Source organism: Jatropha curcas, chromosome 4 (assembly GCF_041381405.1).
Source record: "Jatropha curcas cultivar XTBG-Jc1 chromosome 4, XTBG_Jcur_1.0, whole genome shotgun sequence".
Lineage (NCBI taxonomy): Eukaryota > Viridiplantae > Streptophyta > Magnoliopsida > Malpighiales > Euphorbiaceae > Jatropha > Jatropha curcas.
Genome location: NC_143154.1, coordinates 23,924,535 through 23,950,061, shown reverse-complemented (window position 1 = coordinate 23,950,061; position 25,527 = coordinate 23,924,535). Strand labels below are relative to the sequence as shown.

At 30.9% G+C, this 25,527-nt stretch overlaps 2 protein-coding genes across 9 annotated transcripts; both read right to left on the bottom strand.

Moving 5' to 3' along the window:
* Positions 1–1,594: 1,594 nt before the first annotated feature.
* Positions 1,595–16,178, bottom strand: LOC105636157 (cystathionine beta-lyase, chloroplastic). Of its 8 annotated transcripts, none has more exons than XM_020680106.3 (16): positions 15,637–16,178; positions 15,013–15,078; positions 12,350–12,452; positions 11,007–11,116; positions 10,465–10,627; positions 10,246–10,358; positions 8,635–8,705; positions 8,421–8,512; positions 7,750–7,837; positions 7,554–7,665; positions 4,887–4,983; positions 4,713–4,794; positions 4,008–4,167; positions 3,548–3,655; positions 3,352–3,454; positions 1,595–2,048 (listed from the first exon to the last, which is right to left on the bottom strand). In XM_020680106.3, the coding sequence occupies exons 4-16, from the start codon at positions 11,103–11,105 to the stop codon at positions 1,873–1,875; spliced, it is 1,464 nt and encodes a 487-aa protein (XP_020535765.1). In that variant the 5' UTR covers positions 11,106–11,116; positions 12,350–12,452; positions 15,013–15,078; positions 15,637–16,178; the 3' UTR covers positions 1,595–1,872. The 8 variants fall into 8 exon arrangements, with proteins under 8 accessions (XP_020535765.1, XP_037492397.1, XP_012074740.1 ...); XM_037636469.2 differs by having other exon boundaries at positions 11,007–11,080; XM_012219350.4 differs by lacking the exons at positions 15,013–15,078; positions 15,637–16,178 and adding an exon at positions 13,063–13,310.
* Positions 16,179–16,829: 651 nt separating this feature from the next.
* On the bottom strand, positions 16,830–23,594 carry LOC105636156 (glutamate decarboxylase 1). The gene is made up of 7 exons (XM_012219349.4): positions 23,436–23,594; positions 23,142–23,346; positions 19,024–19,224; positions 18,501–18,715; positions 17,898–18,151; positions 17,755–17,807; positions 16,830–17,528 (listed from the first exon to the last, which is right to left on the bottom strand). The coding sequence occupies exons 1-7, from the start codon at positions 23,519–23,521 to the stop codon at positions 17,061–17,063; spliced, it is 1,482 nt and encodes a 493-aa protein (XP_012074739.1). The 5' UTR covers positions 23,522–23,594; the 3' UTR covers positions 16,830–17,060.
* Between the last annotated feature and the right edge of the window lie 1,933 nt (positions 23,595–25,527).

Genomic DNA, 25,527 nt, shown 5'->3' with positions numbered 1-25,527 from the left:
TTCTTATTATTATTATTATTATTATTATTATTATTATTATTATTATTATTATTCAACAAAGTAAACAAATTTACCACTAAAATTTTGAACCTGTAGTAATAGAGTAATAATATATAAATGAAAAATAAATTGATAGAATAAATTTATAAGATTATCACTTATTAATAATAATAGTGGCAATAGTGGTAAGTACGTTTTTTTTTTAGAAAATTATATAATAGGCACATTTTAACAAAAAAAAAAAAAAAGAAAAAAAATGGATGAAGAATGTATTATAGCCAGGTTGAAAGTTTTGGGCTAATTGGCCCATTGTAGAAAAAAAAAAAAAAAAAAAGAAAAAACAGTTTTATTAAGAGTTGTTATTATTAAAGGCAAAAAGAGAAAAGAGTTGAATGATAAATATACTGTTATAGCAATGGTGAACCATTCGCGCCCTTTAGATATATAATAATAATAATAATAATAATAATAATAATAATAATAATAATAATATAGCTCTTCAAGATTTCAATATGCTCTCATATTTAGTATAAACTAACTTATATAAACACCTTAACAGGTTTAATATACTTGTGTTGTAACCGTGTCGAACATTGATACTTCTTGAGTACTTTTAAACACAGTACTTTAAACACATCGAACACTTTGAATTATATATCCTATTATTTATTTTATTTTATTAATTTCAAACACTTTTAAAGATACATATGAGATACTCTGAAAACACTTATTGGACACTATATATATATATATATATATATTTATTTGAAAATTCTATTAGACATTTAAATAAATCATTAATAAAAACTTTAAAATTATTATCTTAAATATATATATTTATAATTATTAATACTTAAAAAACAAAATTAAAAGATACTTAAAAAGAATGAAAAACTCAATTTATAGTAATTCACAATTTGTAATTTATTATATATCTATTATTATCAAATTTAACAACTAATTCACAGTGTAACTTTGAACTGATAATTCACAAGACTTCTATAAAAAAAGAATCAACAATATTATATTAGATTAATTTAATCTCTTAAAGATGTTAGAATTCTTAAAAGTTCATTTATTTGTAAATAAGCTAGAGATATTGTGATTTCCAATGGTGATGCGAGAATGTAAATAATTATAATGAAACAAAAAATAAAGTATTTTTTTATTTCATATTTATTATTATAAATGATTGTTTGCTTATTTAAATTATTTAAATAAATTATACTTATTTAATCAGCATGTGTTGGTGCCCTACTCATTTAAAAATTATCATGTCTGGTGTACGTGACTGTGCAAAGTTGAGTGTAAATAAGAATATTTGTTCCACTTCTTGAATATTCAATTTTAGCAAGGAGTCAATAATAGAAAAACTAACAATTGGACCTTCTAATGTAATAGAATTATAATGCAAGGAGTCAACAACAAATAGTGTAATTTTGAAAATCAAGGTCCTTACTAGTATAATTAATCAAAACATAGGGACTATAGAGTAATTACAATTATTTATTTTTGTAAGTAAATTTTATACATCTAAGTTCATTTATTACCAAAAAAAGAAATGCAAAAAATGCATCCACCATTACCATTTCACTAAAGAAACATGGCAAAAGCATTTATTCCTCAACAACTCACACCATTAAAATTTCGTCCCATATCCAAAACCTGGATTCCTCTTAACATGTACTCAATCAAAAACTACCATAAGCTAAAATATGAAACGTTTCTAATCACTGCAGAAAGTTGAGCACTTACCACTAAAAATTCAATAATTTTGACATAATCAATAAATAATTTGCCTGTCCAATTAAAAGCAGAGACAATTTTAGATTTACTCCAGCGGTCAAGTCCATAAAAACCCTCTCAAAATACCTATAGCGGTCCAGTTCTCAGTGCATAGTCTAAATCAGCGATCAGATCATTCACATCCTCTATCCCCACAGATATGCGAATTAGATCTTCAGTTAGACCTCTAGCTTCACGTACTGCTGCTGGTATACTTGCATGCGACATAAAGCAAGGCATGCTTATAAGAGACTTGACACTCCCTGCACATACACAATCACACGGTTAAGAAAGCAGCTTCAACCAAACTGACTAATCAATATCTGGTCTCAAATATCCAACAATTATGCAACAGGATCCCTAAGTATCCAATATGCCATAAAAACTACTTATAACATTGTTTAAAATACTTTTTCATATTTATTGTAAATAAATATGCAATAACAAATGTTTATCATACGTAAAAAGTACTTCATTTGTTGGTGATTTGAAATTTCAAATTAAATGTTAGGCATAATTATCACATCAATATATAAAAACAGTATAACGTACAATCATGGATTTAGTTTATCAAAATAACTGTTCAATGAAACCAAACCTTTTATTGTTTGGTTATCAAAATTAAATTTAAACATGTATTTCGGAAACGTCATTTTTAATTGCACATCAACATATTATTTTAAATATTTTTATTAATTCTTTTATATAATTTTGCATATAAAAGATCAGGAGAAGTCCTAATCAGATAAGAAATTAATCAAAGATAGACAGAAAACAGGGCAAATAAATTCCTACTTGGCTTCAAAGGAACTATTAGAAAAGAAAATATTTATTAGAAAAGAGATGCAGAGGAATAAGCAGCTGTGCACAAATTCACCCTTCTTCTGATTGTACAAAGACAACATAACACTACTCATATAAGAAAATTCACCTGCAAATGAGGGTTAAGTTGGTTCTTACCATTAGCTCAAGGCAAGTACTTCCATGTTACGTCCAATAATTATTCACAATAAACATTACAGAAACATACTATGATTCATCCCCAAAAGGTAAATATTCAAAATAATTTAGTGCCAGTGAGAAAATATTATACTATGGGTTAAGAGCAACTTAGTAATCTAAACTACTAAAAGTCATATTTTGCGTGTCCATGTTTGGCGTCTTGAAGAGGATAATAGAACTCTCTTTTCATTTAGTCTTTACAGTATCTTTTAATAATTATTATAATTTTATAATTTTTATATTTCCGGTAACTGGTTAATAATAATTAGTTGATTGTTATTATTGCCATCGGTCAAAAGAAAACAAACCATTTCTATTGTGAGAACCAATATAAGAATCTCATGAATTTCATTTACCCTCTGTACGTGCACACACGCACATGTATAATGTATGCAATGGTGCAACTATATGCACTCTATTAGTGGAAGATTCAAATTATGTCTCTCTCTCTCTCTCTCTCTCTCTCTCTCTCTCTCATGCATATATCTTAGGGGTCTCATTACCATCACTTCAGCACAAAATTTCTTGAGTCATGCGTAAGCATCAAGTAAAAAGAATAATTACCAAAACTGACAGTTATACTGAAGTACTTGGTAGTCTCAACAATGTGCTTTGATAGTGCGAGTGATCCTGTTAAAAAGCTAAGCACAGAACCTGCACCCTTTGCCTACAAGAGAGAAACGAAGAGGTTTTTTTTTTTTTTGTTTTAATCTAAGTAGTGAAATTATGGTATTCATCTCAACAATTCTAATGGCAGCACCTGAGAATAGTGCAAATCCCGTCCAGGATGACCAGGAAGACCAGCATAGTTAACTTTCTTCACTTGTGGATGTGCTGCGAGAAACTCAGCAATCTTCTGTGCATTGTCCTGCCAAAGACACAATAAAATTTCAAATTTGGAATCTATATCAAATAACTCCCAGGAACTGCAAAAAAAAAAAAGGACCTAATGACCAAAAAGTCCGAAACTATAAGAACATAAAACCAGAACAAGTACAATTTCATAGTGATGGGGACAGGTTACATTTGATCATTAGGCAAGTAACAGAAACTATATAAAAAGATTTGGCCTACTCTTATCATTGACCTTTAAGTCATCAAGGATCACATAAAGATGAAATGCGTGACAAATACAAGCAGCAATCTATCAAAAATATAATTAGATGTAAGAAATAAAAAGAACATAAAATTGTCCGCTTTGGCTGGGTTAGAATTAGCACCTGTTGTTTCTCAACACGTAAGGCCATTGTCTTAATACCTCTTAAACAAATCCAGCAGTCAAATGGTGCTAACCCAGAGCCTTCTGCATTTTGCAGGAAATACAAATCTCTTGCCAAGCTAGAAAATATAGAGAAAAACCCGCCCATGCCAAGGCTGAGACTTTAGAAGGAAACACATATATTCATAATAAAGCAACATATTCAATAAGTAATCAATTCAATTAGCTAGGCACAGGTAAAAAAGATAACAATCAAAAGCAAATACCCTGGAGAACAAGTGTTCTTATTCTCACAGGTGCTTGTAAGCATGTTTCCATGTGTAACGACTCCCAGAACAAAACTAAAAATGTGACAGTAACAACCTCATCAACATGAACTGCTAATCACTAAAAAACTAAGAACTAAATTTAAATAAAGTTCAAGATGATAAATATTAGTGGAAAATGCTAAAACACAGGCATTGAGTTAACGGAAAGACAAGTAAAATAGGCAACAATAGTGTCTTAAGCAAATTAGAAGATCTTAATTATATACTTTCAAGACCAATATGCATTATACCACAATTATATCTTTAATGTTACCTATTGCAAAACAAAATGCCATAGTACTCAATAGACAGGATTAGCTAAAAACTGGACAATTATGAAGAGAACTGGAAAAAATCTATTATATTTCTGTACAAATACATGAACTAGAAGTTACAACCTTTGCCCTTTTACTGCGAGCACGCCAGCCATAACATCACTATGTCCAGCTATGAATTTTGTAGCTGAGTGCATCACTATGTCTGCAACAAGCATAATCAATCAAATAACAGCACTACAAAAGTACTGTTGCAGTTCCTAAAACTGAAGCATGATAATAGCATATTGTCCGTACCGGCCCCAAGTTCCAATGGTTGAGACAATACAGGTGACATAATACTGTTATCCACCAAGACAAGAGCACTGTGAGTGTGAGCCATCTTTGCAATTGCCTGAAAAAAAAATTGACAAACAGATAAGCAAACAATTAAATAAAATGAAAACAATGAAAAGGAACAGTAGTTATAAATTATTTACTATTGTCACAAGTCTGCATTATTCTTCTAGACATATGCATGGAGTAGTAAACTTTTAATAGGATAAAAAATAATCCATTAAAAGTTATAACATGGAGCAAAAAAAAAACCGCAATATATTATATTACTAAATCAATCTTAAAATCATAATATTCCTAAAGTAAAGCCAAAAACCCCATGCCCCTGCATCCCTTTCCATTACTTGGAAATTCATTTAACATTTTTCTGAACATCTCTTCCTTCCAATCTCTTCTCAAATTTCTGGACTTTGGGTACAAATCTTTCTTCCATTCTGGCTGTTTGAAGCAGTATCTCTACTTTTTTGCCAATGCCAAGAATCAAATGGAGACTTTGTTGCTGAATTCTGCCCCATGGCCTTCATCTTCATCTGGGCTTCCAACTTTATATAACTAAAATATTCAAATAAAGGATGACAAATGCTCATGTACAAGAAACAAGGTTTTGGGGATAGCAGTGGTCACTTAGGTTCTTGGTTGTGGAAGGCATTTGATAGAAGCAAAAAATTCCCTGCAGCCAAGATTTAAATAGACTTTACCAAAACAAGAGCTTCAACAAGATGAAAATGGACTTTACTTAATAGACTGATAGCAAATTTCCACCAGTTGCAAAGATGAATTCTATTAGAATTCTCTAATGTTGTTAATTTTGGTTGGGTTTGCAGCACTTTGAAGTAAAAAATGTGTTCCTAAATGGTGAGTTTGAAGAAGTCTATATGGAAATCCCACCGAAGTTCACTGACTGAATGAAAGGTTTGTCATTTGAAGAAAGCTTTATATGCCTTAAAACAGCCACCTAGAGATTGGTTTGACAGGTTTAGTAAAGCAATGATATCTTTAGGGTATCAACAAAGGAATGTAGATCATACTACGTTCATCAAAAATCACCAAGGTAAGATCATTATTCTCATTGTGTAAAGTATGTTAATATATGGTTGTACCAGGAGACAATCAAGAAGAGATGACTAGATTAAAGAAGTATCTGGCTACTGAATATGAAATTAAAGACATGAGAAAATTGTGATACTTCCTTTGAAATAGAGGTTGCTAGATAATTTTTTTTAAAAAAAAAAAGGTATTTCACATTGTCTATCACACACTCATTATTGTAGCAAATTTATGAGTGATTTGTTCGATTCTTTGATATGAACATTTGTTCAATCTTTTGTATGCAAGATGGGTATGAGAGATACACGTACACATCTTGAGAGGGAGCTGTGTATAAGTAGGGGTGGCCACAGTTCTGGAACCGCCAGTTTCGGTTCCGGAACCGAACCGAAAATTGACGGTTCCGGTTATGGTTTGAAACCGAACAGTCACGGTTCCGTTTCCAATTCCGTTAAGGAACCGAACCGAAATTGACGGTACCAGCCGATTCTCCGATTGATTTTCCAGCAAATCACATAACTATAAAATAAAAATTTAGGGAACATTTTTTTGTTGAAAATTTAAAATTTAAATATTTATGAAATAATTTTTAGAAAAACTTAAAGAAAAAATTAAAAAAAAAAGGCTTAACTTAATTCATTTGTTTAAAAAAAAAAACCTTGAACTTATTTTTTTTTTTTTTTTAGAAGAAAGGCTTGAACTTAAATTTTTTTTTTTTTTAGAAAAAGCTTGTACTTCATTTTTTTTAAAATGAAAAGGGATATTTATAGTAAATCCAAAAAATCAATTTTTCACAAATACCTTTAAAACTAGCCGTTATATAATTATTAGGAGGGTTAATTTGGAGATTTCACAAAAATATTTGAAAAAATTAAAAAAAAAAAGTTATTGGAACCACTGGTTCTAACCGGTTGGAAAAACCATTGGTTCCAGCCAGTTCTTGGAACCGCCGATTTACAGTGCCTCAAAAGTTGGAACTGGAACCAGACCGCAGATCCCCAGCTCCGGTTCTGGTTCAGACCGGTTCCGGTTCCTCACGGTTCCAGTTCCGAACCGGCAGTTCCGGTTCCAAAAACCATGAAATGGCCACCCCTATGTATAAGCTTAGTTTAGGAGAAAATTGCGTTTTGTTAGGTCTGAAGTCTGAACCTGTTAGGGGTATTTTTGTGCATCACAAGTGTTGTAAATATAGGTTTACTGGTGAAGGAAAGTAATGAGAACCTACAGCCCTCTCTCTGTATTTCTATTTCTCTAAAACATCACCATTTCTCAAACATGTAGTTTATTATTCTCTGGGAAAGCTTTCAGTTAATGCTTAACAGATTCTGTCTTCAGTCTTCCTCTTTTTTTTTTTTTTTTTGTCAATGAGGCCCAAATCGAATAGTCAAACTGATCAAACTGATTTCAATCAGTTCAGTTCAGTTTCATTTATTCCTTAGTTCGATTCCTTTTCAAAGTCTAATAAATTCAGTAAAAATCTGTTTTTGTTATTGTTCCAATCTCCAATAAAACCAATGCACGCCTATAAAAATATTTGTTGACAAACAAATTTCATAACTAAGAGAAAGCATGAACTCTTACACGAATATCAGAAATCTGTAGACGAGGATTGGTTGGGCTCTCTAGCCAAACAAGCTTTGTCGAAGGGCCAATTGCAGATGCAACCTCATCTAGATTGCAAGTATTTACCCGTCTTCATATTGTTGAGCAAAAAAATTCAGAATTTAATTGCAGTAAAATAATATGAAAAGAACGAGAAAAACAAAACCATACTGACTTAACTACAATTCCAGATTTTGGGGCTACTTGGGACAACAACCGATCGGAACCACCATACAGGTCATCTCCAGCAACAATTTCCCCACCTGAGATGAAAATTGTACCAGTTACAAGAAATTACTAAGGGATCAATGTTTACTATGAATGGGAGCAGAAAGCATTATGAAGCCATTTATCAAATATACATATGCATTATGTGCATGTACATGTCAGAGTCATTATGTATTAACACCTTAGAGTTCTCTCTCTCTCTCTCTCTCTCTCTCTCTCTCTCTTGCAATTCAGATTAAACACACTTTCATAAAGATACTACTATATAAAAGAGATATTAAATGCAAACAAATCTTCAATAGTGTCAAATTCTAACTCTTCTAAATATCATTGCGTCTGCAGATCCTGGTCGTGTCAAAGTGGTATCCTGCATCCATAAACAGACTTCAGCACTTATGATTTCATTCAAGAATATACTGATAAACCAATAATGTTAATACTGTCACACGGCTGAGGGTATATACAGATTGATCTCAGGTTTATATTCATGTTCAAGATTGCTATTGTACCTATGCTTTGAACCACAAAAGCAAAATGCAGAAGCTAACTAGATTTAAAAGATACATATAAGCGTGTGAGGGTGCACCAATTAGACAAACAAAAGAGAGTGAAAAGTACCAGTTCCAACTATATGAGTGACAGCAGCCAAAGCAGCCATTCCACTTGTGAAGCAAAATGCTCGATCTGCTTTGTCCAGCTTTGCCAAGAGGCTAATAGAAGAGAAAACAAATTAAGCTTCCCAAAAGAAAAAAAAATAAAAGAACAAATAGATCCATATAAAGATATGGAAACTGCTTTACAAGCATTAAATGTGCAAAAAGGCAAATCACACCTTTCTAAAGCATCCCTAGTGGGATTTCCACTTCTGGTGTAATCATACGGACCGTTTTCTACTGCTGATGGCTAAAATACAGAGTACAAAAGACAAACTCAGCTAAAAACCCAGAATGGAAGTATCATGCTGTGCATGTGTAATGCCTTATGAGGACAACAGAGAATAGATATAGCAATCATTATGCTACTATTTAGACAGGAAAGAAGTGATTATAGTCATAGATACACAGCTTCACAGAAGAAAAATAAAGTCAAAAAAGTACACCACATCCATGTTTACAAGAACTTCGCAAAACTTCTAAAAAAGGTTTCCTCTTCTTCGTTTTAAGGCAGCATTATCCCAACTATAAATTTCAAATGGATCTACGTCCACGCAACATAAGAAGAAACTGATACACAAGTCCAATATCCTCAAATTAGCCTCATATTTTGTCACATTTTTCAAACTCTTAATGTCAAATGAATAGGTTATACAATCAAATTTAACTTAAGTACTCAATAACTGAAACAAACATCAATCCAAATAATTCAATTGTCTGAAATTCAAGCAGTCTACATCGTAGGGAACTACCCTAACAAAGCCAATACTCATGTTTGCAATAACAAAAACTACATATGCATTTACATAATAGTCCAAATTCAAGCAGCCTACATTGTTAATCAGCATGAAGTAGTAGAAGATTTGACACACTCTATAAATTATACTGAGGGTAAGAAATCTCAGTATAAGGGCATCATATGGTCAAGAAATGGAAATTAATTCTGTTCCATTAATAACAAAGTCATGTATAAACCTAAATACCTCTTTTGATCTTATAGAAGGCTTCTTTAATCAATTTAATTATTAGAAAAAGAGGGGGAAAAAAAAAAGGAGTCCAATCTGAAAAGAAGCAAAGATGACAGTGATGGAACAACACCACCTCAGAGAATTTGATATCATCTTTCCGGATTTATCAGAGTGTGCAAATATTTTTGTGTGTGTGCAAGTCTATTCAACAAAAGTAAATGCCAATTAAACTCCTTTTATTTTTCTTTTTTAATTTAATAAGTTTGCATGTTCACGCATTAAGAGCTACAATCATAAATATGGAAAGATATTATAGTACCAAGATATTGCTCCCCAGATCCTTTCTTCAAAAAAAAAAAAAAATTAATATTGCAATGGTAGAAAAAATAATATAACATGAGTAAATTAGGAAAGCTAAATCAAATATATGTAACATGTATTGTTGCCCTGAAAGGAAGCAATGACATACATAGAGAAGATACGTAATGATTACCAAAAAGTGACAATATCAACAGCTTAACCAAATTGTCATCTTAATTTTTTGTGAACAAATATCAATCTCCTTCCATCAAAGAGACAATAGATTAATAGACTTACTTCAACCTAGTCCTCTATAAAGAAACTGACCATTTCCAAATCAAAGCTATTGCCTAAGTGAGTGGCATAGAGTAAAATCATACCCCATCGTGCCCCACAGCAACCATCAACCATCAAAAAAAATCATTTCTATCATATTTTCACCAGCAACATAACCGTGCAATTATCGTTGTTAGCAAGCCGTTTTGGGGCTCATAAACTGTAAAAAAATTTCATCAGTATTACCTGCTTAAAAGTAGCTGTTTGGTAAAGTGGTGTACTCATTGCACCGTAAGGATCAAACTTATTCTCAAAGTTCATCAACATTGTCGAAATGCTAGGCTCCCTAATATCCATTTCTGCAAAATAAGAATGATGATATTAACAGTTATAAGCACCAAATGATACAATAGATTAGAATATCAACACAAATATAAAATAGGAAACCAACACAATCATACAAACCATTTGAGCACTCTGTTGCACCATCAACCAAAGTGGAAGTCATCACATCCATTTCTTTGTTTGTTGAGCAATTCAACTCAAATTTTTTTCCTAAAATTAAACAAGTCCCTTTACATTCCTTTCTCACCCATAAACTTTTTGGAGATATCCCATGTGTTGATGCCTATACATACACCAAATTTTAGAAAAATAAGTTGGATAAAAACAGCTAAAAGAAGATAAGCACAAACATAATATATGTGACATGCTATTTTAACTCTTCCCAAAATTTTGAAGTTAGTTTAACCAAGCAAACTCAAGATAACAGCTACTTTCATCTCTTTCTTCTCTATGGTTTCAAACTATTTAAAACTAATACTCCTTTTGTTTCAATTATGAATAATTACTTGCATGAAGCATATGAGTTGTAAAAGTAAATTTCCATTATTCACAATCATAAATGGCCAGCACAATCATATTGAATCACAGAAAGCATTTATTTTTTCTTCCCTCAAAAGGAACAATAGCAACAGAGCCAGGGTCGCCAAATCCACTCATCATACCTTGGAACCGCGTATTGGGTCGTGCGTCCCAGAACACGGTACGCCGGCGCTCCGAAATGTGTTTGTACGCGTTCCTGTTTGATGAAAGAAGGGTTCCATAATCTTGATGTCTTCCATGGTAACAAAGGTAAAGAAAAAAAAAATCAAGGAAGAGAATAAGAAGGCATATCTATATTAGAGCGAAACCCAAAAAGAAGAAGAAACTAAGAGCTACCAATTCTAGATCTACTTCAATATTTGGTTTGGGGTAAGTAGAATAGTAAAGTGTGACTTCAAGAAAGTGCATAAAGTGCTTGTGACTGATTTACATTATCAATTCCACTTCCCGATAAGTAGATCATCAAACTTTCCTTACACAAGGGAAGTAAGTTCGTCAAGGATAGCTAGGAAATTGCACCACTAGTTAAATGCCATGAATTTACCAATTTATCTTATTATCTATATACACATAAATTTATGTATATTTTTGTATCATTATATATATGCTAAGTTAGTATCTCATAGGAAATACATATTTTATGTAGAACATTAAAATTATAAAATATCATTACTCAAATTATGAAATATCATTAGCAATTAGGAGTAGGACTATAAATGAATTGAGTTGAGCCAAGCTCTGTGTTGTTCAGGTTTGGTTCACGAAATTTTGATGCAAACTCGAATTCAGCTCGAGCTCGATCCGAGCTTTTATATTGAACCTCGAGCTTGGCTTGTTTGGTAGCTTGAGTTCAAGCTCAAATTTAGGCTCGGTAAAAGCTCGAGTTCGAGATCGAAATAGGCTCGTTAAGATCTCGAGTTCGAGTTCGATAAAAGCTAAGTTTGAGCTTGATAATTCTAATCAATAATTTCAGTCTCTATTTTCAAATGCTCACTAATACAATAATTTTAAACAAAACATAAATAGTTTCAAGCTTAAAAAAACCATAAATCTGTGCCAAATTCCAAATAACATATCGCAACAATTCATTCAAATAAAAACAATTACTTGTTCAATTTGCAAATAGAGTATTGGTCAAAATCTCATCCATGTAATGCAGGCATTGGTCCCATGCCGTATTAGAAGATTCAAATAATTTTTTTTTCTTCAAAAATTTAGCATGAGTAGTTATATTCAATTATATATATATATATATATATATATATATATATATATATATATATATATCGGAAAAAACATGCATCCCCCTCCATAAAATTTCATTATATGCATAAATATACAAAGGCATTTATCACCCTCCGAAAAAATACAAATGTATAAATTTTGCTTTAGAGAGAGAAATGCAAAATAAAAATTAATTAGAACGAGATAGCTAGCGTGAAATTAAAAAAAAAATTAAACTTACATGCAAACAATTGCAGAGATTGATAAGACTTTTTGCAGGCGTCTGTTCCCTTCTCTTCTGCTCTCCAATAAGCGCAAGCAATTTCGAAGGGTTAGGGTTTTCTCTGTAAGAAAGAGAAAAATTTGAAGAGTGAGTGAGAGAGAGTGAAGCAAGGGGCTAAATTATATGATACACACTGAACTTTGCCAGTTGTATGGATTGTACCCAAAATGAACCGCACCCTCAGCACCCAATTTCAATTTTTTTTTTTTTTTTTTTTTTTTTTGTTAAAATTGCACCTTAGTTTCAAATTAGCCAAATTACATGATAAAAAAAATAATATCTACAACTGCAGCTTGGTTAGCTAAACCAAGGAAATGGTGAGAAAAAAAAAAAAAACAGTGAAAAAAAGTTAACGAACAAAGAAGAAGGAAAAAAAAAAATGAGACTGAACTCTGCAAATCAATACATGTAAAATGTTCATGAGTGTACTATGAAATTAAACAATAAATGAAAAAAGAAAAAGCAAAAATGTATGATATAAAAGAAGAAGAGATATAACAATAAAAAGCCCGAAACTAGCAGCAGCAATAGCCCTGATTATGGTATCCATCCCATCACTATACATTCAACTTTCTCTCTGCAAACCTACTCTCTTCTCTGCCATTTCTTATTTTTCAGACTCAAATATTCCATAAAGATTTCGAATAAATATGGAGAATTTCTGCTCTTACCTTTCTGTCCTTGTTATTTGCTTTTCTTTCCTTGATCAATAATGCTAAAGATGCCTATCTAGAGAAACTTCTTTTGCTGGCTGACAATGAAGAATCAATTTCGAAAACCCTAAATTTCGAAACAAAAAGGTAAGAGATGAGAGAGATTTATCCTTCAAAGTTTATGATGATAGAGAGAAAGAAGTAAGTAGGCTGACTGCTGAGCATTAGGTACATTCGAACCGGAACCGACTGACTTGGATTGATTCAGTGTGACCGAATAAGTTTTATAAATTTAATTTTTAAAATAATTGTATATAATATGAAGCATTTAAAAATTTTTATATTTTTATTTTTTAAATATTTCATTGTAGAGCATATGTTTACGATTTCTAGATACAATAAGCATGGGGAAAAGCAGATTCAAGAATATTAACATTGTTATCTGTTTTTAGTGGTCAGCGTTTTCAGAGAATTTATATGATATTCATAATAAAATGAATCTTGAAACAATGGTTTTTGTATATTTTCAGAGATTGTTTTCTGTTTAATTTTAAATAATATACGAAGAAAAGTCTGAATATTTCTCTCTGTTTGGCTTTGTGTTTTGCAGGAGAGTATGGTGTTGAAAATTCTCTCTCCTTTTATGTCACGATCCATTTCCATGGGCCGGACCGGCACTGAGGCCCAGGCAAACTTAAGACCTCCGAGGCCCGTAGTAAGCCTAAATTATTCAATCTATCTATATATCTCTCCCAATTTCATAAGAACCGTAAGCTCATATGACTTAAGAATAAGTTTATAGAAATATTCAACCATCTGGCCCAATCTCAAGTAATACATAAAATTTAACCAGGGCCTATTCACGATAAATCATATTCGCAATATGGGCTTATTGATTCACCTGCAGTTAATTACACGATAATTAATTTATAGCGAAGTGCAAACGGTAAGGCCCAATTTAAATACACAACCCTATAACTGCGGAATTCAACAATAATTTGAAAGTGGAGTAATTTATACAATCCAATTTAAATAACAAAATTACGAATTTTACATTTGTCACTCTGCGGAAAAGATTGCAGAGTTTTAATCGAATTAGCAACTTTCTACTACCTGGGAGATTGGGTGGAAGGGGGGGTGAGTTTTGCAACTCAATGAATAATAATAAATAATACACACCACATACAGTCAAGCAAAATGCACCCTAGTATACAGAATGAACACGCAACAGTCTATCATATGGCATCATATTAGCACCCACAATTAATATCACCTTTAGATAATCACATCACGTGGAAATTAGTCAGTGGAGTCATCGAAACCCGATGAGACGTCCTCCCACATAGCCCATCCACTCACATGTACACCAGGGAGCCAATCCCCCATACTGGCTGACCGGTATAACCTCACACGACCAGTCCTTAGATTTTTTTTTTTAGTCTCTCTTTTTATATATATATAGATATATATATACCAACAAGAGGAAACTCGGTCGTCTCCGTCAAATCTAGATCATCAGGCGCTCACAATAGGAGTCCACTCTGCGGGCTGTGATCAAATCTATATTATCAGGTGCGCCCAATAAAGAGGCCAACCTGTGGTTTCAGAATAGTCAGAATTATCAGGTGCACACGGGAGCGCCGATCTCCCATTTATACGGCTAACAGAAATCAGAATCATGATCCATATAGCAGTAACAGAATATAACAAAAATCAGAATCATGATCCATATAACAGAATTAGCCTCACAGACCCATGGTGACCCACTTCATCCCAATTCGACACAAACAGAGCACAGTATTTGCACAGCACAAGTAATCAGACAATGTATTCAACGTAATACATCGATTCCATCCAATTGAACAATCATACAAATATATTTATATATGAATTAGAATACATTTATAAACGGTTTTCATAAATGTTATGCAAATGTGATGCTGATATGCATTATTTATTATTACTCACAGTGGTGCAGAACGAAGGTATAGCTTTGATTCTGTCCGGAAGGAGCACTAGACGGACCCGAGCGATCTAAGAAATTTAAGAATGACACCGAAAAATAATTATATCAGACAAAATATTTATTTATCACTCTAATAATCTTATTCTATATTTTTAATTTCGATAAATAATTTAATCTCTATAAGTAATTTAAATTCTATAATTAATTTTATTTTCTACCGATATTTCGGTAGCACTTCCCCTAAAATTTAATTATCCACAAATCAACTCATTCAATTATTTTTTTCAGGTTCCCATAGTCCATCCATCGGCAAGCAATTAATCCAGTCAATTATTCCCATCCTCCATATTCTCCATATCAACATTAATTTATAAATTTTTTCTTTGATACCATAAATCATAATTTCCTAATAATTTTATTCATCACTAGCATTTACTTTTAATTAATCAAGCAATTTTAATTGATAGATCAACACTAATTTAAATTACTTCAACTAGTCAGAATTGCTAAGATTAAATTAACTATCCGAGATTACTAAAATCAAATTAATTAACTAAAATTACTAAAATTAATTTATAACCCAAAATTTATTAGTTTTTGTCGCAGATTGCTAGATCGAGCTTTACGCGTGATGGATCGAAGTTACGCGCCGGATCGAAGTTACGCGCACTGGGACTGCAAGCAAATGGCCGGATCCGACTGGCAGTGGCAGAGAGAGACGGAGGCGGCGCTATGAAGCTTGACAGACCTGTTCCTGGTGGTCAGAGGCGCACTGGAGCAACGACAAGGCGGTGGCGCAACAGACCGAGGCGATGGTGCGATCTGGTGGAGGTTGCGGTGCGCGATCTGGCCGAGGATGAAGCAGAACCGCTGGCGGAGCTGCTGCGACGTCGAGCTGCAGCAAGGTGGTGCGCGAGGAGGTCCGGCCTAGCTGGTGTCACCGCTGCTGTTTCAAGTGTCGCCGCTGCTGTTTCAAGTGTCGCCAGTCACAGTGCAGAAACGGACTAAGACGCAAGCGCAGGAAAGAAAAGAAAAAGAAAGAAAAAGAACGAAAGGAGGAGGAGAAGGTGGTGGTGGCAGTGTCGGTGGTGCTGCGTGGGTGGTCGGGAGGCGCAAGACTGAGTGAGTGAGGGAGATGAGCGTTGAAGACAAAGGAGAGGAGATGTTTCTAGATGGTTTGGGCTGGTTCAGTTCAATTTCGGTTCGATTCAGCCCAAATCTTGGTTTTTATTTTGATTTTCGAATTTTTAACTGGTTTTTCGATTCGGTTTATGTGCAAATTATTAATTTGCATTTAAATAATTAAATACATTTTTCGCTCTGTCAGTTTGTTAAATTTAAATGTAAAATCTTTGAAAATAAAAATTTATTTGATTTTATTTTTTGTTTTAAATTTTGAATTTCATTTTCTTTCTAATATTTTTATTATAATTTATCTTATAAATTCAACAATAATATTTAAAAATATCATAAATAAAGAAAAAATTTTAAATGTGTATGGTGTATGTTTATGCTGTTATAATCCCAAATAATCAACAATTTATAAGTAATTCTGATAATTTACCTAAAAATACCTCCAATACTTTTATCTTTCAAAATAACAATTTAATTTTCTGGAACAACATAATAATTATTATTTAAATAATCTATAAATATCTGCTCACGATACTAAAAAGAAGTATATATATCCAGTCGCTCAACTTATGAATAGTTTAAATATAATCTCCACGCTAGAAAATATAGATTCATCAATAGTTAGATTTAAATTAAGAGCCTCACATTCAACTTCCGAATATATAAAATAGGAAGAGTTTATAAGTAATAACAAAAGAGAGAGTCATTCCTATTATATATAGATTCATAAAATACGCCGAAGACAACTAAATTCCTTCCTAGAGGAAGGAAATTGAGTAGGAATTACAAATAAGAGCTTAGTGTCCATTTCTAGGAAAGATAATACAACAAAATAATACCAACACAAGCTGAAAATTATAAATGATATATTTGCTTTAATCTCCAAACCTCATAAGCAGAGAGAGTAAAGACCCTTTTAACAAACACCACTCATCTTTTTCCTGTCCATAACGAACTTCCTCCAAATTGTAGTAATCTCCCTTTGTGTCTCCAACTCACTCTTCTTCGTCGGGACTGCAGGAACAGTGTCACCGTTCTTTGCATTTATCCTGGATGGCAAGGTATCAAGTTCATGCAGAACTCTTTCTATGTCCTGTACAAGACGCTCAGCGAGTGTTCGCGAGAAGTCCTCTCTTATGACAACACGCAACACAGTTACATGTTCAGCATCAGCTGGCATTGTATATGCAGGCACAATCCAACCAAACCTCCTTAGCATTTCAGAAATTTCAAACTCGTTATGGTTGCTATTATCTTTTAAGGAAAACGCTACCAGTGGCACTCCCATGTCCTTTGAAACAACCTCGAAACGACCAATCTTCTCTAGTCCTTCCTTGAGAACCACCATGTTGTCTCTGCAATTTTCCATTATGTTTTTGTATCCCTGCAAGTACAGAACAATGTTCGCAAGATCTTTATTGTAGTTAGGTAGTATCATATTATATGATGCATGGAAACTCTTAGCCATAAGTTCATGTAAAATATCATTTTTCAATGTAAAATTATATTTTAAATGTCGTTTTTTCATATTATTTTCTACATTTCTTCGTTTCTGTTTTCATGCAACATTGGTCATTTATATAGATCATAATAGAACATATTCAACTCACCTCAAAACCCAAGCGAATGAGTTGATAGTATTGAGCAATAATTTGACTAGAACCTACAAGTGAAAGGACAAATTTTAGCTTTTAATCATAATATGTAGAAAGAAAGATAATGGAAGAGGATTAGTGAATCATCATATATATACCTTTGGAGAAATTGAGGGTAAAGGTAGGTTGATCAGCTCCAAGGTAATTGATATGAAAGATAAGTTCTTCAGGCAAGTCCTCTTTGCTCCTCCAAATTACCCAACCAACACCAGCATACACAAGTCCATACTTGTGACCACTAACATTGATACTCTTAACTAATGGTAGTCTAAAATCCCACTCAAGTTCTGGATACAAAAATGGTGCAATAAATCCACCACTTGCTGCATCCACATGAATTGGGGTATCCCATCTATCAAAAAGTAAAATATATATTAATGTTTTTTATACATAAATTGTAATACTAAAATGAATTAATCATAATTAAATTGGAGGGATATTAGGACAGTAGTTCAATGGTAATTGCATGTCTTGTACTATCGGATACCAGTTCAACATAGAAATCTTGATTTTGTTTTCATAAATTCCAGTGTACAAAAATAATAATAATTTCTCATTCCATTTAAGGATATACATGGGAAAGGAAGTCTCGGGTTTGAGTCTTCTCATCCATATGAGTTTTACTAATCTTGTGAGAATCATTAAAAAGAAAGAACTATCTCATGTTGTAATAAAAATAAGCAGCAGAGAGAGAGAATTACCCAGTTTGCTTGTTCTTCTCTGTCAAGAGATCATTCAAGAGCTTTACATCTTCAAATTCCCCATTAAGAGTGGAGCCAAGGATAGCAGCAACACAAATTGTGTTCTCATCAACTAAATCCACTGCTTTCTTTGGATCCATCACATAATACCCATCTCTAAGCTTCACTTCCTTCAACTCTACTTCAAAATACCTAGCAAATTTCTCCCAACAAACCTGAAATTATATGTTATATGAATTAGAATAATACTCCAATTCTCTGTTAATTACGATTAATGATCTAGCATGTCTTAAATTTGGCGTGCCTTTCAATGTAACTAATCTTATATCAAACAACTTGAAACTGTTAAATGTAAATTTTTTTTTTTTTTTTTTTTTACTTATTGATTAAGTGTTACCAAATTAACACCAACTCAGATTTTAAAAGGACGTGCTATGTGGAGTTAAAAAATATGCCCCGACTTTCTGTATTATAAAGTGGACACTAAAACAGAAATTTGAGGTAAGATTTACAGAATGCGTACCTGAACATTAGCACCAGTGACAATGTTAGGCTTATCGAAGGGCTTTCCTTCAGCTTTTCTCTTGTTCTGCCATTTCCTCTTGAATGCTAATCCAGCTAACATTATTGCCTCTGAAGACCCAACAGTTCCCACTCCAACCGCAGTCTCTGAATCTCCAAGTGGGGCGTTAAACAGATGTGCTATCATGTTAACACATCGGTTCTGTATGCATAAACAATTAAGTAGTTGATTAATCAATTCTTTAATTAAGCATTAGATTCTCAATTTCAAATAAAATCAACCATTAGTTATTTTTGGAATTTGATATGGTTATGTATTAAGTATGGAAATCAATGTAAATATTATAATTTTCCCAATTAACTTATAGTGTTATTATTTTACAATTATTTTGTAGGTTTTATTAATTTTAATTAGAATTTGATTCCCATGTAAATTATTTCAAAATATAAAGTTTTAAATAAAATTTGTGTGTACAATAAATTTGTGTTCATCAATGAATATCATAAAATTCATTAGTGTAATCTCACTTTTATGATGTTGTATATTAATAATTTCTCCAACAAGAAAAAATGAAATAATAATATCAATCAAATTTTAGGGACTTCATTGTAATTTATCCAAAATTTATCGTTCCCATACATAGTGTATTTAATCTGACCTTACAATAACCTTTTCTTTTCTAAAAATGATAGTTTATTTATTATTATTATTTACTATTATTAATTATTATTTCCGTTATTAAAAATTTGTCATATCTGAGAAAATATTATATTTCAAAATACTCGTCACATTTATGTTTTAAAAAGTAATAAATTTATTTTCACATTTACTCGTTATATATAATTAACAATTAATACTTCAATTCTTCAAAATTTTGATATTTAAATATACTAAATTAAAAGTAATATAGTTAATTTACTTAATTATTCTGATAAATATTTAAAAAAATATATTTAAAGAAAAATCAGCAAGGAGAGGCAAGGAAAAGACGGTAAGAAACGAGCTGAATATTCAAATAAATAATATTGAAAAGGTCAGCAACGATGGGCAAGGAAAAGACGCTAACATTCGAGAACAACATTCAAATAATAAATAATTAGTAGTCCTGGACATCACATCAGTGGACCACTCTAATTAATTAGTTATGGGCCCGTCTATTATTCTTGTTTTTTACAATACACTGTAGTGTACTGTAAGGGGCCAAACCTGAAAATAAGTTTTTATTTTAATTTTATAAAGTAATTACGAAACATAATAAGTTTTTGTTTTAATTTTTACTGAAAATAAAAATTATTTTAAAATAGTTTATAATCTTAAATTCGTACTTGGTACATTAAAAAATAAATACTAAAGTAATTATTTCTTTCTCACACAATTTAACAGAAAATCTAACAAATGGACATAATAATTGAACGAACTAACAATAAAAAGACAGTTAAATTATTTTTGAAAATACTGAATCTGATTTGTGTTGTTCACTAAAATAGATTATAAACACTAAATGGTCATATATCCAGAAATGATTGTTCAAATATTTTATGTTCTTGGATTCAAACTTTATTAAATCACAAGTGTTATCATAAATTTGGATAGCATAGAAAATTCTGCAATACAAGAAGACTGGTGGATAAGCCTTGAACGTCGGTTTAGCGGCAATAATGACGGGACGGGTAATAGAACCCAAGTATGGATTATTTATTTATTTATTTATTAAATTCCAAATTCTTTATAATTGACAAACCAAAAAATAATGACTGGACTATCACCGATGAACACATTGACCATCAGCAAAGTTTAAGTTTATGTCTTATGATTTCCGCGGCGCCAATTGCGCCAAATCTAGTCTCATGAACAATGAGCAATTGTTGAATGATTAAATTTAAACGCTAAAATAAATTAAGTGATAAAATTTTTTAAATTGCAAATTATTTTAAAAAGAAATGGAAAAGTGAGAGATATCCTATTTGAATCTTATCTAATATAAAAAATATCACTATTTTAATAAATTTTATTCAAAAGGAATATATATATATATATATATATATAACAAGCATTGTTTTTATAGAAAGTTGACATGCGGCATATCCATTTCTCATTTTAATTTGACATGTAGTATATTCCTCCAATTAAACTTCCACTTCGCATGATTTGATTTGATTATTTAATGTATTAATAAATTGATTTGGTTTGGTTCAAATTTATTTAGAATTAGTGTTTTTAGTTTGGTTTGATTTGATTTTTCAATGTATTAATGTATTGATTTGGTTTAGATTTATTTTGAGTTAGTATTTTTGATTTGGTTTGATTTTATTATTTGATGTATTAATGTATTATTTTGGTTTGATTTTATTTTGAATTAGTATTTTTGGTTTGGTTTGATTTGATTATTTAATGTATTAATGGCTTTAAGTAATAATTATTAATTTTTAAAAAATGATAAAATTTAATAATAATGAATTATTCAATTAATGTATTAATGTATTGCTTTGTAACTACTATCAAATGCCAGCCGATTCCTATCTTTAATATATCATAATAAAAGAAATTACATTCAAAAATCTATAAACTATATATATATATATATGTAAAGATATATATATATATATATGTAAAGATATATTGTTTCAATTTTTTACTTTATTTGTTTTAACTGTGCATAGCATGGGTATATATTGCTAGTAATTACTTATAGTATTAGACTTTTCATTAATTTAAAAAAAAAAAATTTATGAACTTATTATAGCGAATGTAAAACTTGGTACAAATAGAGATGAAGCTGAGATTTACAAAGAGGAGGCAAACTACTGTAAAAATTTGTTGAGAGAATACTATAAAAAATGGAGGGATAAAATAGTTAGTGTCTTAAAAATTCGCTTAGGCCAAGATTCAAATCTAAATATTGTTAAGGGAAATTTAAAAGAAAAAAAATAGGAGGGCTCCTCCTCTAAAGGGTAGCCTCGTCCTTAGGTACTATTATAAATTAATAAATCAGTATATTTAAAATGAATTTTATAATTGATTCAAATTATTAAATTTTATTAATTCCTTTTAATAAAATTTATTTGTAAATGAAATGAATTTAAAAATTTGGACAAAAACAAAAAATATTTTGTAGTAACCAAAGTTTTGGTATTTTCACGCTCAAAATATCCAAAATGTTATCTATTTGCAAGTGGAGGTGGTCCATGTTCTTCACTGATTTCCCAATTGAGCATGTGGTATTTCTTTCTCTTTGACCTTTTCCCCCAGACAAAGTTATGGTGATGGAAGACGACAAGTGGTTTTAATAATCTCTGACCAAACCATACTTTGGTATTCATATTTCATATTTGTCCACTATTTCCTTTTGGCTGCCGACATGCAAATTACATTTATTCCCGCCCTTTGGTGTGTTTTTCGGTTAACACTTTGTTTGGAAGAGAGAAAAATTTGGGTGGAAAAAAAATAACCAAGGAAAGCTATTTTACTCTGTTTGGGAACAAGAAGGAAAATTACAGTGGAAAGAAAAAATAACCACCAAATTCAGTCTATTACAATTAAAAAGTATATGATATACCCATTATTTAGCGACTCATGGTACTCCAAGTGTCAGAATTTCAATTTTTTCATTTTAGAAATTCAAAAAAGTATTATTATTCTTTTTTTTTTTCCAATTTTACTCTTCTCTAAATATCTCCATAAAGAAGTAAGAAAATTGATATAAAAGAATTTATTTATTTACAATTATTTTTCTCTACAATTAAGGTTATTTTAGTAAAGTTCTTTTTCTTTAATTTTTATGCAATAAAGTTATGACACTTAAAAAGGAACAGAAGGGAGTACGCTTTTTACCTTTCTGTCCATATATAATAATCCACTTTATAATGTAGACAAAACAGTATCTTTTTATAAAAGAGTATCATCAATAATACTCTTTTAAGTAATTTTTTGATAATTTTCTAACTTAAATAACTAACAAAAACAAAATCAATAAATTAAAATTTCCTTTTTTGGATCAAAGGAAGCTTAATATGTTTCCTATAAAGATATGAGATGAATTTCTAAGCCCCATTTATATTAATTAAATTAAATAAATAACATATATAAGTAGGTACTAATCAGGTGTAAAAAGGACTTGCCTGCAACTCAGTGGTGACCGGGTACTCATCCATGTCAACGTAGTTCTTGTTGATACCAGCCATAATAAGCTTATCACATTCAGGTTCCATCCATGTAGTTACAAAGGAGGCCAGGTTAAGCCTTGGATTCCCATCCAACATTAGCTCATCGTTGATGATCTGATACGCTGCTTCCTTCGGGATCGAGTTTTCCGGCATCTTGAACCTGCAAATTTGCGATCGATCGATCAACAGCATCCATTACAGCTTGATTTTTTGATAATTAAAACGATTTGGATTGTTAATTATTATTACCTAGGAAGTGAGGTACGGACATATCGGGAAGCGAACGTTGAGTGGACGGAGTCGTCGGAATCCGATGCCGCTCTGGAGAGAACCATGGTGGCGATTGAGAGGGAGAGAAGGAGAGTGAGTGACTGGAGATCTGATAAGATAGGCGAAGAGGAATGAAATGGTGGTGGGGATATATAAGCTATTGATTGACATCGTGAAGAAAGAGAAGATGAGTGGAAACGGAACAGAACAGGACAATGATTTTTTTTATTTTTTGTTTGAGCGCGCGTTGAAGAAACTGAGAAGAAATAAAATACTCCACCAATAAGCTCGGTGGAGTTTATGGGAGGTCTAATCAAAGCTCGACACGATTTCTTATGGAGTAGAACTGAAAAAAAATTATTAATATTATTTTAGAGTAATTATTTAATTTTAAATAAAATATTTTACTTCGTCCATTTTACTTTAATAATAATAAATAGATATTTTATTTTATTTCATTTTAAGTTTTCATTTAAAATTTTAAAAAAATTATATTATTTTTTTTTTTACTCTTACTCATATTTATTAGGTGTTATTATTTTTTATTTATTTCTAAAAATAAAAATTTAAATATTTTACTATATATTTTTAAAAAAATAATAAATTTTAATTATTTTCTTAATTATTACGAAGAGAATAAATGTTGTGGTTAAGTGAAACGGAGTGAGTAATATGTTTGTAATCTTTTGGACTTTCCATCACGTAACACTAAAATTATAAAAAATATCTCAAGCTTATTCTAGAACATTTACTTAATTATTTTGTTATTAATAATTATTATTATTACTGCAATAAGAAGCTTCCATAAAAGTACAAAAAAATATGAATATGCTACTTAACTATGAAATTCTTTCAGGTTCCTATAATTTATTATTTAACTCATATATATATAAGAATTATTATACAAAGAAAAGTCAAAAGTCCAATTATTTTCTCACAGTGTTTCACCAAATTTTTTAAAAAATCAGTCAAATTTTCGTGTTTCTAATTTCAAAAATATTTAAATTAAATTAATTTACATCAATATAATAACTCTTTTATAAATTTATACTACCTATATTCTATAATACTTGTCAAATTTGAAATTTCACATTCCTTAAAAAAACCATTAAATGTGTTTAAGTTACAATAAATTATCGAGTAAATTGACCATATTACATTTAATTTAATATTAATTTTCTAAGAAAACCACTAAATTAAAGTAATAATTATTGGTCATATACAAAGGGTAAACATGAAAAAAAAAATTTATTATTCCTTAAAACCACAAATGTGACAAGTATTATGAAACAAGGATAGTATGAGTTTGTTTAAGATAAGAGTGCAACGTATAATTACTTTCCATAACTATATACCCAATTAAATTATAAAACTAACTTCTCCACAATTAGAACAACCAGTTAATTATTTATATTTATAACAAAGATCAAGTGAGAGGCAAATTCTATAGTTAGTATGTTTAAAGCATTTAATTAATTGCTTAATGGCATTCCAGATAATTACGCATGTCTCAAATAAATTGCGTGTGAAATAAATGGGAGTAGGGATGTGCAAAATATCTCATGGACTCGAAAATCAAATCGACTCATTTTAGTTCAATCAATCTGTTTAAACGGATTCGATTTTGTCAGATAAGTAGGTTTGAACTGAAATTGCTGGTGATTTAGCTTGGTTTTATAGAAATTAGGCTTAAAAGCGATCTAAAATGACAAAAACTGGCTAAATCGACTTGTTCGAAATGAGTCGGTTCAATTCAAATACCAATTTCGATTGATTTTGATATGAAAAATTTAGATTTATATTTTTTAGCTTTGACTCAGTTCGGTTCAAATCAAACAGACGGTTTGCTCAACCCTAAATGGGAGCATATATTTTTATATAAATAATAGAGACTGAAATTAGGGTTACAATTATAAATCAGAATGTCCATCCTATAATATAGAAAATCAATATTTAAAATTTAGTAGTACCATTTTTGTGTTTTTTGAACAACTGTGGTTGACTATTCAAAATGATAAACAAATAATAATTTTACATTTATTTAAGCTATATTAGAAAAAATAGTAATACT